At 36.9% G+C, this 20,488-nt stretch overlaps 1 protein-coding gene across 1 annotated transcript in view; it reads right to left on the minus strand.

Moving 5' to 3' along the window:
* Positions 1 to 474: 474 nt before the first annotated feature.
* PTTG1IP2 (PTTG1IP family member 2) overlaps positions 475 to 20,488 on the minus strand; it is a 28,763-nt gene continuing 8,749 nt past the window's right edge. Inside the window, exons 5-7 of the mRNA XM_060782285.2 lie at positions 14,172 to 14,240; positions 10,483 to 10,529; positions 475 to 2,131 (exon numbers count right to left, since the gene is read on the minus strand). Of these exons, the coding sequence (XP_060638268.2) occupies positions 2,082 to 2,131; positions 10,483 to 10,529; positions 14,172 to 14,240 (166 nt within the window). The 3' untranslated portion in view covers positions 475 to 2,081. The remainder of the gene's footprint in view (positions 2,132 to 10,482; positions 10,530 to 14,171; positions 14,241 to 20,488) is intronic.

Consider the following 20,488-nt stretch of genomic DNA (forward strand, 5'->3'; position numbering starts at 1 on the left):
GGCAAACTAATAGTTTTGCAAGGCTGCAATTCACAACAAGTGTGGCTATGTGTGATACATTATTTTTTTATTTATTAATATTACTCTATGAAATGGGCCCAGTTAAGTCAGTCACCTCTGTTCTACTTCTTATGACTATTGAGCACTCTGTCCTCATTGAGACTGTTTTCTCCCAATATGTAAATTTATGCAAACATCTGGACAACCCTAGGAATAGAAACACCTCTCTTTTCTCACTAGCTCCATTGCTCAGACTTTGCCACCCAAATTTGAATTTAGTAACTGGAAAGAATGCATATATATATATGTACCAATTATTTTACTTGGTTTTATACTTAAATTGATTGTTTTTAAATTGTATTTTATGTCTTTGATACTGACTGTAAACTGCCCTGAGTCGCCTGTGGCCTGAGAGGGGCGATATATAAATGTAGTAAATAAATAAATAAATAAAACAACACATACAAAAATGCCTTGTATATTATTAGAAAATTTTAATAAATGACATGATAATTTTATCAACGAGTAAGACATGACAAAGAATCTGATTATGTAAGTTTCTTAACAGTCTTGGAAAGAATTTCAAGGAAGCTAACAATACTGCCTCCAGTATATGCTTATATTGCTAAGAGCCTTTTATTAAAATCTAGTTCTCAACAATATTTCTTTCTGTATCTTCAAGACGGAGTTCATGTTCAACACAAACGTTTCTGCAGTATATATGAAACACAACGAATGTAAAAACAAACCCAAAATGATTCATGCATTTAAAGTAGAAGTCAGAAGCAAGCAGCTCTCCAAATATTGTTGACTGTAGCTTTTCTCAACATTGTTATTTAGGCCTTTTGAGACCCCAACATTTGCCTGCATGGCTTCTATTCTTGATTCAAATGCATTAATCATTTTGGGTTTATATTTGCCACTGATTCTGACACAGTGCATTTCAAAAAACACATGACTGGGCACACAACACCCATTTTAGATGTACATGTTTCAAAAAACAATGCCATTCTTTTACAAACTCTGTTTTCCTGAAGGTTTTCACAGTAACTAATAAACATACACAGCACAGAAAAACTAGGATACATGTATCAATAAAGGTTGAGTATCTATTGGTCAAAATCTGGGCAAACTAAAGTCACAATTCTGGACATGACATTGAAAAGCTTTCCATCTTTCTGTCTTCAGAGCAGCCATCTTCTGAGCCACAATCGTTTTGTCCACGCAAAATATGCTAAGAGTCCTAATGGCCCAAGCTGCAAGCAGGACTAGAAGAGTACAAGGGCCTGGTCACTATTTTTTTTCACATACTTTGAACCACAGCAGACCACATCCACCCTTTGCAACAAAATCAGAAATGCCATTTTGGATGGACACTGCTATAGAGAATCACACAAACTTTGGTCTTCAAATGTTTTGCACTTCAAGAAAGCTCCAGTCACATTGGTCCACCACCAGGAATTCTTGGGAGATGAAGTCCAAAAAACAGAGCAGAGGAGAATTTGGGAACCACTGCTCTATAGGATTTTGGAACTGATTCCCCATTTCCATGCACCCGGAAAGCTATGAAGGTACAGCAACTACTGACTATTTCAGTAACATCAGGAACCACGTGGTTTTGTTAGCAGAGCCAAGCTGGATACCGTACATTGTCATTTTCACAAACACCTCTCATTTTCTAACCCAATCTCGAAGGTGGTGTAGGCTGGAATTATTTGTCATCACTTGATATCACACATCTGTAGCAGTAAATACTTGGCAACACTTACTTGACACGGATTAGAACAGCATCTTTATTTAGCACTGTGGAAATAATAACTGTTGTTTTATAAAATGTTACAACATTAGGGAGAAATGACATGATTGCTGCTTGCATACCTCAACTCGTATTCTATTAAAGAAAAAGTTGAGAGGAAAAAAAATCTTTGCTGTATTGTTAACAAAATAAATATAAGTGCTATTTTTAAAAAAACCACATACTATTGAGCATGTATGTACCTATCTGAAGGCCTAAACACTGAAGCAGAAAGTGACTGTGACATTTTTGTCATCCTTAACAAGGCACAGCAGCTTCTTCCTTTTCATTCATTCTCATATCTGCTGTATGGATGGTCAGAATCCGGAAGGAGACCTATGGAGGGAAATGCAAGACAATATTAAGACATTAAAAAGTATTCCTGTTGAGCTTTGTCAGTTTGATAGCTTGAGGCCTATGCAGTGAACTGGGGCTTCATTATCTCAAATGTTGACAAACTGTGGTATCACAACACTATAAGGAGGCAACAGGACACGCTGTACCAAGCTGAAGAGGAGAGAGCTCAGATGAATCTCTTTACTGACAAAGCTCCCATTCAAAAGAGATGTCAAATGTAAAGTATTAATTAAATCTGGGAGCTTTCAAACCTTTCAAATTGACCCAATGGCTCAATCCATTCACTAACCATCAAAAAACCTAATCAAGGCCTACCACCCACTCACAGATACAAATAAGCATCATTATCCATATTGCAGTTTGATTGCTCACCAGTTAAATGAGCAACTGAGATTGCCACCTCATAACAATTTGTGACATTACGGGGCAAACAGAACAATGGCAGGAGCAATGCATTTTAAAAAGAGAATCATAGCACAGCATAGGAAGTGACATTATGAGGGTAATGACAGTGCAAGAGAATGCCTAATCATATTTCTAAGGACTGGCAGTGTTTGCAAGTAATAGAATACAGGACCGGAGGAAGGAAGAACGTTCAACTAGTGGGCTATAAAGATAAGCTCTGTGAATAAACAAGACTTTGTTAATCAAATGTACAAGAGAATGTGACATTGTATGAAAGTGTTTAATCTCTCAAAATGTTTCCTACACAAGGAAAAAGCTTCCCAGGATTTATGTTCCTTGTTCCAGGAATCAGCAAAAACCAAAGTGAGACATGCAAACAGTTAAATAACAATGGCAAAATCACTCGACAAACATTTCGTATTTATTTATGATGCCCAAATATGCCAAAAGTTAAATCTGGAGGTGACTGACACAATCTCTTGGGGACAATGATCACAGTTATCATATAAAACTCTGAGCTTAAAGCAACAGGCATCTTCAGCTAACTACACTTTTTTTTTATAATAATTTTTATTATGTTTTCATACATACATTAATACAGCGTAGAAAGAATAGAAAAAAAACATAAAAGAAGAAAAATAAAAGAAGAAGAAAAAATAATAATAAAGGAAATAATAGTGAGAGAGGATGAATAAATACATTGGTTCCCTCCACCTCTACCCTTTTGTGTCTGTGGTCTGACTTCCCAACGTCCTCTGAGCATATCGTGGAGAAGAGAGGAGTGTGGATTCCTCTGTTCTAATTTCCAATATTTGTATTTTTCTTCCTTCTTTTTACCAGCGTAGTCTCTGTCGAAAACCTTTTTTTTTTTATGTGCTGGACCAGTCTATCAATAATGGAAAACCTCTTTTTGTGATAAAGTCCTTGAGTCCTGACCAGTCAGTCTTTTTGTTTGATCCTTTTAATCTTTGGGATAGTTCTTCCATTTGGATAATATCAAATAGTTTAAGAATCCAATCTTCTATACTGGGTATCTCCTTCCGTTTCCAGGACTTGGCCAATATTATCCTCGCTGCCGTGCTCAGTAGAAACAGGATTTTGTCCTGATTTTCGTCTAGTTTCTGTGAGGTTATGCCAAGTAGATATGTTTCTGGATTTTGGGGAAAGCTAATTTTGAGTATTTTTAGTGCTGCCTGGTGAATACTTTTCCAGTATTTCTTAATTTTTTTGCAGGACCACCAAAGGTGGAAAAAAGTTCCCTTCTCTCGGCCACACTTCCAACAACTGCTAGATAGCTTTCTGTCAATTTTTGCCAATTTATCTGGTGTTAGGTACCATCGGAAGAACATTTTGTACCAGTTCTCCCGCAAATCGGTGGCTACTGTGAATTTTAACTTGACATTCCAAACTTTTTCCCACTGGTGTATTAATATGGTTTTTTTAAAGTCCCTAGCCCATTTGATTTGGCACTCTTTTATTTGTTCTTCTTCTGTGTACCAGCACAGTAGTTGTTGATATAAAATCTTTATCAGCTTTTTATTCCGTGACAGGACTAGATCCCATGTGCTTTTATCCTGACTGAAGCCACTCTTCTTTATATCCTTGGTAAATTTGGTAATATTGTAGCCAAGTAATTTTAGTTGTTATTTGTTTTATTTCTTCTATAGATTTAATATCTAATTTCCCGTCTTGTTCTTTTAAAATTTGTTGGTAAGTTAACCATTTTTCTTCTCCTAGTTCTCTTTTGTGTCTTGCCTCCATGGGGGATATCCATAACGGGGTTCTTTTGCAGAGTCTTAGTTTATATTTCTCCCACGTTTTTATTAGTGAGGCCCTAATGAAATGATTATTAAATTTTTTTCTACCTTTCTTTTATTATACCACATATACCCATGCCAGCCGAACCTTAAGTCGTGGCCTTCTAAATTTAGTAATTTGATATTTCTTAACAATGCCCATTCTTTAATTGCGACCAAATTACAAGCTTCATAATATGCCTTGAAATTGGGTAGGCCTAACCCTCCTCTTTTCTTATAGTCAGATAGAATTTTTAGGCTAATTCTTGGCTTGCCATTTTTCCAAATAAATTTAATTATATCCGAATTCCACTTTTTAAAAAGAAAGTCATTCCTAATAATTGGTAACGTTTGAAAAAGAAAAAGAAGCTGTGGAAGTATTGTCATCTTTATTATCGCGATCCTTCCTAGGAGTGAAATATTCAGATATTTCCACCCCTCCAGGTCTTTCTGTATTTTTTCCATAGGGCCTCGTAATTATTTTTTATTAATTTAGAGTTCTTTTGTGTAAGGATCACTCCTAAGTATTTTATTTTTTTTCTCTATATTTATTCCTGAAACTTCGTGAAGCAGGTGCTTAGATTTAGAGTCCATATTTTTAACTAGTAATTTGGTTTTTTGTTTGTTTAATTTAAAGCCTGCCAATTCGCCGAATTCTTCAATCTTATCTAACCACATTCTAATACTGTCTAATGGGTTTTCTATGATGCATACAACATCATCCGCGTATACTCGGATCTTATAATGATTCTTTAGTATTTTCATTCCCTTGAGGTTTAGATCTTTATTTATATTTTTGATTAGGATATCTATTATCAGGATAAATAAGAGCGGAGAGAGGGGGCACCCTTGACGGGTGCCCTGTGTGATTTGGATCGGTTCTGTTGCTTCCTGGCCATTAATGATTAAGGTTGCCTCTTGTTGAAACTACACTTGATTATATAAGCATGTCCTATCATGTGGGATAGGTTTTGATAAGCAAGGTAACACACAAATCTGCAAACTCTGTTGCAACAAATTAACAAACATGTTGCTACTTCCCGCTTGTAGGTACTTACACTTGACTTCCTCAATAAATGACTGGAGGAATTAAAAGCACATAATCACAGAGAGTTTCTAATGCATGGCTATAAGCAAACCCAAAAATCAGACTCTATTTCTATTTTTTCAGCGATGTTATTTATACATGGTTCAGAACAACCTAGCTGGGAGAGCCAAAGAGATCAACTAGTTTAAATCACACCCTTGCTCCATGAATCAAACTATATAAATTTGATAATGTGAAGGCCAGCAAGGTTAGGGGGAGGGAATACTTGATAATCTGAGCAAACAAATGAAGCTTTATGCTGCAGAAATGGTGACACCCTTTCCCAAAAGACAGAGATTACATCCAAGCTTATTTGGACTGTCTTGCGTTGATGTCGTGCCAGAAACCTAAAATTATACAATCCAGTCTCTTAGTAGGAGAAGGGAACAGATTTTTTTGTTGTGTACTTGAGGGAAGTGCTCATTTGTGAAAACAAAATCTACTCCCAGTCTGACAAGTACTCTCTTCCAAAGAAGACTAGAATTCTTCAGACAATAATCAAAACCTTTCACAGAAAGGAGATGAAGGCCACAATTTAGAAACTTGGAAAGTGATACTAATTGCTGTACAATGTCTAAGTACTCCTATTGAATCAATGACTGCTGCTGAACCTTGCTCCTCATTATTATAGCATTTCAAGACCTCTTCCTGCTCCCCTGTGAGCAGCTTGCTTGGGGCTTAGTGGAACCCAAATGATTCCCTGCAGGATAGGTGATTTACAATCCAAACTGTGTGGTCTAATGAGCACACAGCCTACACAGAATTCTTAATAGGATACTGCAGGAGTCTGCCACTGTTTGTATTCCTCCTACTCAATGAAAATGAACAGGGAAACTAGTGCTCCTTTTCAAGTAGACAGTACACTGGAAGAAGAATGCCTGTGTGTACTTCTCAGAGCATGATACCAGAGGTTTGGCTGTGCATAATACTGAGAATAACTTTAACTACCATTGATTTATTTCAATAATTACAGTAGCAGATCCAGAAGAAAAGAAGAAGGCACAGTTGGGATTAGTTGGCTCTTTTATATGCTAATAGAAGCTTCAGGCATTTGAATTGGTAAGGGAATAAGAAGGCAGCTACCCAATATAGCAGGGATCTGTACCTAGATAATGCTTGCACACATGTGAATGACCTGCTCAAGTCAGGGAGCAATAGCAACAAGTTACAGCTGCTGACCTGGAATACAACATCTTTTACAACAGAATCTTAAGCGAGGCAGGCTGGTGTTCTGCACTGGCTTAATATTGGCTTATTTCCTAGTGCAATTTAGATGCTGATGTTAACCTTCAAAGCTCTATACTGCCTGTGACTGCAAGGTTAAATGACAGTAAGCTCCTACTGAATGTGAAGGAATCTTCTTCAAGTACTCCTGTTAGATGAGTGACATCTGGACAAAAGGTCATCTTCTGGTTGTGACCTATCTATAGTAAGCATTGCACAGAGAGAACTGCTTGGCACTAGATTGGAAGTCTTTTCTGTGTTGGGAGAAAATATTTTTGTTTGCCCAAACCTTAAATGGTTTTTTTTTACATCTACTTACATTTTGATGACGCACTTTTATAATTTTAAATTCAATTTCTAAATAACAATTAGATGGCATAATAGTAAGATTATACTACAGACATAATGTCAATATAGTAATAATACTAACTTCGATGATTTCCAGTAGTTTGAAATTTTGAGAGCTGTTTGTTGGAATGAAGGTGACCTTCTGATTGAAAAGCTCATGCTTTGGTGAGCCTTTGTTGCTTAATATGTGAAAAGTGTGGTGTATGCATACAACCAAAAAGAAACAACTCAATAAAATTCATTCAGTGTTTCCCTACCCTTGCTGAATTTGTACAAGGGCATCTCTGAACACTACTAACTTTTAATATTCTTTTAATATATCAACCAAAAGACACAAAAATCTCTGCGCAAACTTTTGAAAGCATAATTTGTCATCGAGAAAATGTTTTTTTACAATGTGTGCAGGAAAAAAGGGATATATTTAATGATAGTAAAGGTCACATAAGCTGCATATGGTAGACTATGAATTTAAAGTGATCAGGTAAGTTGGTTACAGGCAATGATTACAAAACACAGCCCACATAACGCCTTACGCATTGCTGAGAAACACAATAACCTCTGTCTCTGCCACCTTGTAGTGGTGGCTGAATTGGGAGGGTGTGATGTTACACAGAAGAGAAGAAGTCACACTTTTCAGCCCAAAAGAGAAACCAATATGATTCCCTACTGAAATCTAAGGAACTGTACTGTAGTTTCACTTCAAAAGGGGACGAGGAGACAAACCCAGATTTAGTTGGCTCTGTCTGTCTGCCACTGTGAACCACCAGCCCTGATGGGAACAATCCCCCACTGAGACTGTAATCTCCCCTCTTCTCATCCCATAACATGAAAGGGTTTCCCAAGTCTAAACAAAGGAGCAGGATAAAATGCTGATGCATTTTTTCTCATTATGCATAAAATCACAGGCAACATACAACAATTGAATCTATTAACATTGGAAGTTACTATAGTAGAACATAAACTAAAAGGGTTTCAAACTAATTTAGCCAAGAACATATAATTTGAGCAATCAAATTGTATTCATCCAAGAACACGAGAAAAAAGTGGCAGATCTCACAACAAAGAAACCATTCAAACCAAGTATTCCTACTTATTAAAGCTCTATTGCTTTCAATGCTCCCGAAGGACTGCGGCTAGAATGAGTGGCACCTGCAATGCATTATAAATGTATAATTACCATTTAAATGGGACAAGAAAAGCTGAAGGGTGAAGTGGGAAGAAGGCATTCCTTAAATCCAAACAAGGCTGACATTTCAGATGTGATTATTTTAATTTAGCAATGGGTTAACAATTCATTTGCCATTCTGTCATTCATCCTTGCCTATTTAAGAGAGAAACTGCTCTGGAAACCACTCTGGAAAATACTGAAGACAGGAAAATCTAATGCCTTCACATTTTTCTGCTGTATTTTTCAACAGATCAGTATTGCATGCGATTTACAATGATGTATCAACTGGACAGATATTAAACAGCGGAGCACTGTTCAGGAAAGAGCAGAAGGAATACTGACTTTGGTCTTCTATTTAATTACTTGGGAGAATTAGTAGTACTTAATCTATTTCACATTAACTTTGACAAAAGATCCCAATTAAATGCTTATTGTTCAAAGTTTGAAAAGGAGTCACTTCAAGTTATAATCCAAGTGGGGTATATTCTGTGATTATACTGCAGAAGCACAGAAGTATTGGGAATGTAATTTAGCCAGCTGCCAAGATCAGCTTGCATTAAAATAAATGAAAAATGCCATCCTTATGATAGTCAAAGGTGGACTCTAAGATGAAATCAGAAGCTGGAAAGGAGGGTGAAACCGGACTGCAATGGACCTTAGATGAATGAGGCAGAATGAGTAAAGTACACAAACTTTTGAAAACTGGGAGCTTTAAACATTTTACCAATATATACAGGGTAGAATAATTTTAATGCCCATTTGAAATCATGAGTACAGGACTTCCTTCTTCAACCAAACAGAAGGTAAACATGGCTATGTCTGTAACAATTTGGCCTTTGACATAGTATTTTTCTCTTTTAAGATAAGAAGCAGCCCAGGGCAGAAAAGCAGCTGGACATGCAGATTTAAAATGCTTAAGCATTGGCTGCATTGTCCCTTCAGTGTTTTGTCCACCATGTAATTCGCATACTTAGGCAAACTGTTGGCTTTTAGATCAAAATAAAATATTTCCATGGCATTAAAGCTTGAAGTTTACCTCACAATGTTATTGGACTTCTGGGTATTTCTCTAGATTCTAAGCAGCCAAATTTTCAATGAGGATTTTGAATGAATGGGGTGGAGAGGGAGAAACATGACAAAGACATTTCACATTTAAATAAGATATGCTTTTCATATATTTTATTATGTGCATAACAATAGAGCACATTCTTTTAGCGTGTTATGGCACAAAGCTCGAGGTGTCTCTCCCCCCCCCCCCCCATAAATTGATATAAAATATTTCCTAGCACTGGGGAGCTGGTATAGTGCAGCCAGTGGTCTGACTATGGTTCTAAAACTGGAATGCTTTGCTGCTATTTATCTTGGCAGGGTGAGTAGGCTAATATGTGGAGAGATTTCTCTAAATGTTACCACATTGCAATCCTTGTCTCCAGGACATATAAGCTATTAAGGGCTCAAAAATAACAATTCTGTCCTACTTTCCATTTTCTTACTCAGTCTTACCAATGGACATATTCAACATTCAGTAAGATTTAAACATGACACACAATCATGTAGTGCTGAAAGGTCTACAAACATGCTAAGGGATAAACCTATTCACTGGATATAAAGAGAGGGTAATAATAATAATAAAAAACTTTATTTGTACCCCGCTACCATCTCTCCAAGGGACTCGGTATGGCTTACATGAGACCAAGCCCAGAACACATCAATAAACAAAACATCAATAAAACAATTAATAAAATACAAATCATATAAATCACATGAACAAAAATAAGCAATAAACAATCAACAGTGACATATGAACATTTAAAACCAATGGCCGGGCCAAATGTAATAGGTTAAAATTAAAAATAATGCTGACGTGAACAAGTTAGGATATAACTGGGATAGAGTTTTCAGAGATATATGTGGGAATGCAGTCAATCCTAAATCAGTGGTAAAGTGCATTTTGAGGGCATATTGCTGAGAGGGTAGGTATAATGCTTAACACATAAGCCTCAAATGTTCAGCAAAATCCTATGGTAGTGTCCATATGTGCACATATTTGTGTGCATATGTATCTATATGTGGAGATATCTCCAAGGAACAACAACTTTAGCATAGTGTTAAAGCTGCTTCAACCACACAGTGTCACACATTATATTGTAAAAAGGCAGTAGCATAGAAAAATGATAATTAACAGGTACTTGAAACCTACTTTTTCTTTACTGTATTTTCTTACAGCTCTTATTAAAATTGGTTTCTTGGGATAAATATCAAAAAGAAAAGTGTTAGATGCAAAGTATTAAATTACACATACCATATTTCTTGCGTATCTCATCATGCTTCACTTTCCTTTCATGTTTCCTGCAAATATTATGAATGTATAAATAAAATGTATGCACACGGTTAAATAAAATACAATAAATCAGTACAGAGAATGTATGGATGCGTGTTTCAATGTAAAATATCCATTGTCATCTCTATGCCTCAAAATAACAAAAATGCCTTTTCTTTTCTTTTCTTGCCTATTTTTTCCATTTCTATTTCCTTGACCCTCATTCAAAAATAACTTCAAGTTTAAAAATTCATAGGTTACATTATTAAGTGTTGGAAGAAAATGTTTAAAACTACCAAAATAATAAAATGACCTTTTTGTCATTACAGGCATTTCTTGAAACATTGACTATTAAATGCAGAAAAACATCTACACCAAAATTACTCTAAAATAGAAAATTCAATAAATACTGTCTTTGAACAAAGGGATATTCCTCTATTAAAAGTTAACCGTACAAAGAAGCAAATTTCATGGAATACTGCTTTCGAAGTTGTTTAACTAAAGACATATTATAAAGTTTTATTGTTTACAAATATCAGCCAAGCAACTTTTTCAAAATCTTTGGAATATTTGTGCAAGATGGCATTATATTCTGTGGCTTTTCTACTCTATCTGCTAGAAATGTGCACTGCCTCCCTACAGAAGAATCTCAAAGAAAAAAAAATCTTAATCACAATTTGCTTGATTTCCCCAGTCATTTGACCAATTCCACTGACTTTCCCTGAGCAATTTATGTTTTATTGACTTTCCAGAGTGGCAATCCTGAATAAATTCTTAATATCCACAGATATTAGCAGTGGGCTACACTACCATAACACGAGTTGCAAACGATCTCTCATACAGCAGTCATGCCATAAAGGGCATAAAGAAAAAGGTCTTCCACCGAAGGAAAGGACATGGGATAGGTTCTAGCTGAAGGCTCTCCTTCCCCTGCAGGAGAGGAGGGCCAATGAAGGCAGTAGAGGGGTGAGAGAGACAGCCCACTCTCTAGGAGGAAGAAGAGGCCAGGAAGATAAGGGTGTTGGATCGCGTGGTAGGCCCCGCTGGGAGGCAGATGAGCTGGGGGCTCACCTAGATGGTGCTGGCCAATGAGGAGGTGGCATTGAGGGGAGGCTATCTGCCAGAGGAGGCCCAGCTCCCGATGCCTCCTCTGGGCTTGGTCCCGCTGGTCATCCTCCAGCACTTGCCCACACCCAGTGCCACCTCTCCCTCGGCCAGCACTGGCAAAGTTCCCATGGGGCCTGTCACACCACCCTGCACCCTCTCCCTCCGCAAACACTGGCCTTCTCACCTTCCCTCCACAAACTCCCTCCATGGGCTGAACCCGCTTCGGCCTCCTTGGTTTTTTTTCCCTAGCCACCCCCCCCCCCCCAAGGTAGCCTTCTGTCCTTAAAGGTCCCAGGTCCTATCTGATCTGGGAAGCTAACTAGGGTCAGCCCTGGTTGGAAAACCACCAATCAATTGCAGGGGTTTAGGGTTGCAGTTTGGGCACTCGGTCTCCAAAAGATTCACTATCACTTCCATACAGCACTGTGATTCTCATATATGCATCGTTACACAGACCTCTATTCAAAGGTGCCCCCCCACCCCCAATCAATCCATGAGGGAGGGGAAAGTTCCAGTAAATGAGCTATATATATTGAATGAATGAATTTTTATTTTAGCATACATAATAGGTTATAAGATGAAAGCCATTTTTCAAGGTAAGAAGAAATAACTTCTTGGTTCTGGCATTACATGGGAGATTGAACAGGCTTCTGTAGGTAGGCAGATACTATATTAGCTCAGACAGCAGAAGATTTGAGAGATTTTTTTCCCCTAGCCTCAGGTTACTCACATACACAAAACTCCCAGACTGATCGTCTGAGTAGCTGAAGTTGAAAGGACTGAGAGATCTACTGCAATTCAATAGCCCCAAGCCAGCAATAAATTTAGCATGACAGCAGGACATGAACTAAATGGCAAGAGATCCATGTTTTTGACTCAGAACATGGTATTAGTATTTGTACTGTTCTTACTAGGTTCACTAAATGCATTTATTAATTAAAATATTTACATTTGCCTTACACAATGGGATCTCAAAGCAGTGTACAATGAAATTAACTTACCCTACTCAAAACAGTACACAAATAATTTAAATACACAAAGAACACATTAAACATTCTAGCAATGTAAAACAAGACAGTTTAAAACCAGTTAGGACAATTTAAAGCTATGCATATATGCCAATTTGGATGAAATCAATTAGATTCTCATGTGCTCAGTAAAGACTCTTGGCAATTGAATAGAACCACAGTTGGTGCCAACCGGGTCTCTAAGGGCATGGTTTTCCACAACAGATATTCCAGAGCAGTGAAGGCCATAGTGAATTCCCCCAGAGGTGGAAAACAGAGTATTTGTGGGAGTTGGTTATCCTCAACTAATCTTTAGATTACATTCTTTCATTTAAATTCCAGAAGCATTTCTTGAAGATAAACATAGCAAAAAACAGCAGTTTTCAAATAGAGAGTTCTAACCCAGCCACGATTATTTTCATGTATAAAGATTCCACAAAGCAATGATGGGATCTAAATTGTAAGTGTTGTTGTTTTATTTTAGGATTGGGGGAATGGGAAAACAAGCCATCCCTATCACTCCTTTGGATCTCTGGTAGGCACATGTAGTCATGTGAATCATGTTAGATCTGATATTCAAGGGGAAAAAAACAATCTTTACAAGATACCAGCTGAGTAAAGGTTGACAACCTATAGCATAATCTGCTATAATTCCAGGGTTGTTGTTGTTCATTCGTTCAGTCGTCTCCGACTCTTCGTGACCTCATGGACCAGCCCACGCCAGAGCTCCCTGTCGGCCGTCACCACCCCCAGCTCCCTCAAGGTCAGTCCAGTCACTTCAAGGATGCCATCCATCCATCTTGCCCTTGGTCGGCCCCTCTTCCTTTTGCCTTCCACCTTCCCCAGCATAATTGTCTTCTCTAGGCTTTCCTGTCTCTAGGGTAGGGGTATAGAAAATAACCTCAAATCTCTTTAGATGCTTTCTGATGAACTTTTTCTACTCAGAAAAAAGAGCAAGGAGAAGGTCTGAATTACCTCTCCTGTGTAATTGAGCACTAACTGGCGACTTTAAAGATTTTTAAAACCTATATCACTTTGTCCAGCCCTTTGAAAATTTAGGGAAAGGGATGATTTGCATTTTTCTGGATCCTATTACATTCCGCTTCATTCCCACAATATGAATATGGTTTTTATCTGGGGCTTTAATATAATTCTGTACTATTTATTTATAGTATCAGGAGCAAACCAAGGGTACAGTTGTAATGTATTTTTTAAAAAAACACAAAATTTAGAAGTCTGGAATTATATTAAATGTCCTTTGACATTTAATCATTCTGTAATGCATCTGAGGAACTAGCCTTATATCCACAAAATTATGATGAAATAAAAACGAATTAAGTCTTAAAGATATTGCCACATTCCTTGTTTTGTGTCTATCTCTTCCTCCTTTTTATGGTGCAAGAGACACGTCTCTGAAAGCTAGCTAAAACAGAGACTGAAAAATTGTATGGCTCACATTTACAGTAATCCTGCAGGAAATAGTACTTCTCTAAGCAAAATACCTAATATAGGCAAAAAAAAAAATTACACTAAGACAATTAAAGCTTCTAAACATACCGTTGAAGGGACTGCACTCTTTTTTCTTCCCGATCTCTGATAAATCTTTCTTCTTCTTCAGATATTTCCCTAAAAAAGAGCAAATATCACTTTTATGGTGTATAAATCTCTGTGCCAGAAATTATCTTTTGAAGTGACTTTACATTTTGCCAGCTTAGATTCACTAAAAAATTATTTTATCAGAACATGTGATCTGTGTACACTCAAATTTGTAACACTGTCCCATTAACTTTCTCTAAGCTAAACAGAAGTGTACTTTATAAGGACTTTCAGTTCTTATACCCAACATCTGTTTGAATCCTATGTTATTTTAAAGTCTTCATTAGTCCTTCCACTACACATATATTATAGAACAGTATGTTAGTAGAAAGTCGGTATGTTATCCCTTCTTCATAAACAATCCATCTTCTCTCCTTTTTCTTCTTAACACATGACAACAGCAGGCAATTCTCTTACCACAGATAAAGAAACATTGGCCTGTTGGCTATACTACAAAAGTATAAAACTATGGTATCAGCATAAAGTAGTATTTCACAAGCTAGAGCTCACCTAACCATTAATATCACAGGAACTAATGCGAGTCGGAATCCAAAACATATGGATGACACCACATTTCAGAAGACTTTTGTCTTAACATGGGGTTTCTAAGACTAGGTTGTTGTTATTACACACTACTAAATCACCTTCAAATCAATATAAATGAAGTCTCCCCAAAAGATCCTGCTCAGATCTTGCAAATTCAGAACTCTAGTTTTTTTTAAAATCTGAACCAATGTTCAAGTAAACCAATCTTTATCTTTGTACTGTTTTCAACTTTTCCCAGCATTATCGTATTTTCAGTTGCCAATCTATACAATACTGTATTTCTTCAATTCTAAGTCACACATTTTTTCCTATATAGACATATCTAAAAACAGGGTGTGTCTTAGAACCACATGTATATCTTATGTGGTTTTGTTGTTGGTGGTGGTACTGAAATTAGGGTGTGCTATCGATGGCATCTCACAGTTAAACTAATATGGCCATCAAATTTGCATTACAAAAACCTTCACTACCACAAGAACAGTTTTCCATCATGACCTTGTGTTGGCAAGTAGTAACACAAGCAGACCTGAGACAGGGATGCATATTGAATGAATGAACTAGCATTTACTGTGCTAGTTAAGTCTACAGAAAAATAGAACCCAAAGGTATGAGATCAATATTTTGTCCTTCCTTACCCTGTGGAAAGCAATGTGATTTCTTCCTATCTTACTTCGAAAAGTCTCTACAATAATCTACTATGTACAAAGGTAAGCAGGAAAATGTACTTTTCAAATTTTCATGCAATCCATTGGCCCTTTAATTACAAATCCCAAACAAAGTATTCAAAGGTACCACACACTCCTCAAGCTGCAATCATCATAAGTCAAAGACTGAGGCCAAAGCAGAAAATTCATGAATATGATGGATGATGTGAGAACAAAAGCAGAAGTAAGGAATACTTAAAATCCAATAAAGGAGAGAATATTTCCTTTCATGCTATTCAGATGGTGGATGAAAAAGTACAGAGGGGAAGATGTATGCCTAGACAAATGTGATGGACAAAGAGAACAAGTGTACTGCTTAGATCCAACATTTTCCAAATGTAGTTTTGAACAGAATGAATCCATATATGCAAGTCAAAGAACTCAAAAAATAGAATATAATAACTTTATTGTTATTGTAGAATGAAATTAAATGCTTTCCCTATCACATATCACAAAAACAACACACCCATCCCTTCATGCTCCAAACACCACCACACAGCTCCCAATGCCACATCAATGCAAAACCATGGAGTATGATACAGCTCGGGGGGGGGGGGGGGGGGACTATCTCTTAGTCTGTTTCTCCTTGCCTTTGTCACCCTATACCATCTGCCAGGTGGCAATAATTCAAAAAAAAATATGCTGGGTTAGATGGATCCTTAAGAGTGTTCTGAGTTTTCTTAAGGCTGAGGAACTTATAATGTTCTTCCAAAGAGGGACAACCAATGATTTTGTGCAGTAGTAGTGACCTTTTGGAGCGCCTTCCTATCTGCCACTGTGCAGTTACCAAACCATGTGAAGATAGTGTAGGTTAGGACACTCTCTATAGCACGTGGTAGAAAGTTACCAGCAGTGTTTCATTCAGTCATTAGTAACTTAGATTTCTCAGATAGTACAATCTCTGCTGGACTTGCTTAACCAACGCTGCCATGTGAGTGCCCCAGGTCAAATCCTCCTTACAGGTGACATCCAGGACTTAAAACTGGCCAATCGCTGCACTTATGACCAAGGGCTGGAGTTCTGGTCTGTTCTTTCTATAGTCTACTATGAGCTCCTTGGTCTTCTTGATGATAAGAACCAGATTATTATCCCTGCACCACAAAAGCAGCCGATCCACCCCATCCCAATAGGCAGACTCATCCCCTTCAAAGATAAGCCCCATGGATGTGTTGAAGGACAAATCTAAAGGGAACAATAAGACAAAGCAAAGGCTGTCGGGGGGTCTACCTGAGAAATTTAAGGAATTAAAAGAAGATCTAGGCCTACAAGATATATGGAGACTCCAACATGGAAATGCAAAGGACTTTACCTTTTTCTCAAGTAGACACAAAACATGGATGCGCACAGACATGATCTGGGGAACAAAAACGATATTAAACAAAGTCACTAAATCCAAAATATTACCAATGATAAACTCGGATCATGTCCCATTGCTAATAACAATACAGGAAGAACAGGGTGGACGAAGGATATTAAGGTGGAGACTTAATGATAATATATTAAAAGATCCCAACACAGATGGGACACAGCTCAAAAACTATAGACCAATATCGTTGACCAATGCAGATTATAAGATATTTTCTAGTATATTGGTCAGCAGATTAAAAGACCTATTAATGATGAGAATAGAAGAAGATCAAGTGGGCTTTCTTCCAAAACGCCAATTAAAAGATAACATAAGAATAATAATGAATGTCAATGAATACTATGAGAAAAACAACCACAAAGAAGTTGCCTTAATGTTCCTAGACGCCGAAAAAGCATTCGATAGGGTAAACTGGAACTTCATTAAGGCAACATTAAGAGAAATGAACATAGGCTATTATTACACGAACGCAATAAATTCAATATACTCAAATCAGACAGCCAAAATTGCAATAAACGGCCAAATTTCCAAAAACATACCTATACAGAAAGGAACTAGACAGGGATGTCCATTATCCCCGTTACTGTTCATCTTAGCCCTAGAAATACTATTAATGAACAAGGAAAAACAAGGATTCAACAGGCTTAAAAATAAAAAATATTCATATAAAATCCGCGCATATGCGGATGATATAATCTGCATTGTAGAAGATCCTATATCTAAGATGAACAAGTGGTTAGTAGAAATTGAAAAATTTGGAGAGGTGGCGGGATTCAAAATAAATAGAGATAAGACACACATTATTACAAAGAACATGAACAAGAAAAAACAGGAAGAACTACAGAACAAAGTAGGAATTAAAGTGGTTGATAAGACAAAATATCTGGGAATAATATTTACGGCCAAGAATACGCAATTAGTAAAGAACAATTATGAAAAAAAGTGGGCGGAAATTAAAATAAAGATGAAGAAGTGGGAACATCTGAACTTATCCCTGTTGGGAAGAATATCTGTAGTAAAGATGAATATACTGCCGGAAGTTTTGTTTCTATTTCAAACCCTCCCAATACTGAAGTCTAAAACAATGATAAAAAAGTGGCATAGGGAGATAGGGAAATTCATATGGCAGGGAAAAAAACACAGGATAAGCTTCAGAAATCTAACAGACGACAGAAAAAGAGGGGGGCTTGCTTTACCTAATTTCCAATTATACTATGAGGCGGCTGCCCTGGACTGGATAAGGGAATGGACAACTTTGGAGGAAAAAAAAAACTACTAACCCTGGAAGGGTTTGACCTAGTCCAGGGTTGGCACGGGTATCTCGGGAGGGGAAAAGCAGAAAAGGAGAGAAATTTCAGGAACCACTCTATAAGAACCGGGCTCATTCAAGTGTGGGTTAGATATAAGGAAAGATTATATACAAAGACGCCGCTATGGTTCTCGCCCAATGAAGCTAACCACCTAAAAGGACTACCCCGAGAAAAATGGCTAATATATAAGCAACTGATAAAAATAAACACACAAGGAGTAACGCTCAAATCACAGGAGGAATTAAGACTACTGGATCCAATGCTCTCATGGTTTCATTATTTCCAAATTAGAGAGAATTTTAATATAGATAAAAAAGTGGGCTTTGAAATAAAAAAAGGATTCTGGGATAAGGTGATAAAGGTGGACACAAAGATAATAAGCAGAATTTATAAACAACTACTAATATGGAACACGGAAACGGAACAGGTAAAAGAAAACATGGTGCAGTGGGCTAGAGATGTAAATAGATCAATATCCATGACAGAGTGGGAAGGAATATGGCTGAAGAAAGTGAAATATTCATACGCAGTAGAAATGAAGGAAAACTGGTACAAACTATTTTATAGATGGTACTTGACACCAGAAATACTAGCAAAAATCAGTAAGGGAAGATTAAGAGAAAAATGTTGGAAGTGTGAGAAGACCGGTAATTTCATCCACATGTGGTGGAAATGTAAAAAGGTTAAAGAATTTTGGCATCAAATAGGGAAGCAAAGAAAGACAATTTTACAGATAAAAATTGACCTAAAACCTGAGGCTTTCCTATTGGGAATAACAGATAGTAAAATAGATTAAGAATACAGATAAGCTTTTTTTCTACATGACAACAGCGGCAAGGATTGTCTTAGCCAGAGTATGGAAAACAAGAGACGTACCCACAAAGGAACAATGGAACTTAAAAGTTCTGGATATATCAAACATGGACAGACTCACCCAAAGAATTGCACCAAATGACGAGGCTTGTCAAAAGACAGATTGGACAAAATTTATAGACTATATTAAAAAGGAAAATAAGGAGATCTATATTAGTGAATTATAGGAAAATCTCAAAGGCAGCATCAAGGAGAAAACGGAGACGGAAAAACAAAGAAACATACAATGACTAGATCATCAGCAATGATAAGATCTTCAGCTTGGGGAGATCTGGAAGTCTACACATTTGTTAATGCATGGTGTTCTTTTTTCTCTCTTTTTTTCTTTTTCCTTCTTTCTCTTTCCCCTTCTTTCCTCTTCTTTCTCCTTTCCTCCTTTTTTCTTCTTTTTCTTTTTCCTTTAATCACTACTACTGTTTATATTTTGAACTTTCTCATACCTCTGATGCAAAATAATAGGAAAAAAAATGAAGAGATGTATCAAAAAGAACATAATGTACTTCCAGACAGTGAAATTAAGAAAGGAGAAATATGTGAGAATTTAAGATAAACGAAGGAAAGTACTCAATCAATTATGGTAGTAGATATTTTAAGCTGTAAGGCAAGTAGTAGAGAAGGATGTATTAGTGTGATTTGTGTTTGTCCTTTTTGTATGTGATTTTATATATTGTCTGTATGTGTTGTTAAATGTTTTTTTTCTTATATAATGAAAATCAATAACGTTTATTAAAAAAAAAAGATAAGCCCCACCACTGTTGTATCATCTGCAAATTTGGTAATGATATTGCTATGATGTATGTGGGTGGAATAATATGTGTACAAAGTATAAAGTAGAGGACTCAACACACAGCTCTGTGACGTCCTAGTGTTGAGAATGAAAGCTGAAGAGGCATGGTTACCTAATCTAACCCTCTGGGAATGTCCAGACAAGAAGTCCATAATTCAGAAACAGATAGAATATGACAATCCAAGATCCCATAAGTTTAAATAACAGTCTATGTGGGAGGATTTTGTTAAATGTGGAACTAAAGTCTGCAAAAAGCATCCTCACATAGTTCCCCGTCATTCCAGGTGGGGCATGATGGCTATGTTATCCTCTGTCAATCTGTTAGCACTATATGCAAATGGATGTTTATCCGATGCAGACCAGTTTTCAAGGCACAGTATGACGATGGAAGTGAGTGCCACTGGTCTGTAGTACTGAAAATTATCAATAGAGGACTTTTTTGGTAAAGGAACAATGATGGAGGCCTTCAAACAAGATGGAATAGTAGACTAAGATAAAGACTGATTGAAAATCACAAAATCACAAGAACTCTTGTTTACTCCTCCTATTTCAAGGAAAGAACAATGCCATCTAGAGGACAGGAAATGAAATGCATGTTAAAGAACAAGTCTAAACATGTAAATACTGTATTACTGTAGACTGGACTGGAATCATCTACTAAATTTTTCTAAAGCATACTAAATACTGAAAGT

This window comes from Anolis sagrei, chromosome 6, assembly GCF_037176765.1.
Source record: "Anolis sagrei isolate rAnoSag1 chromosome 6, rAnoSag1.mat, whole genome shotgun sequence".
Lineage (NCBI taxonomy): Eukaryota > Metazoa > Chordata > Lepidosauria > Squamata > Dactyloidae > Anolis > Anolis sagrei.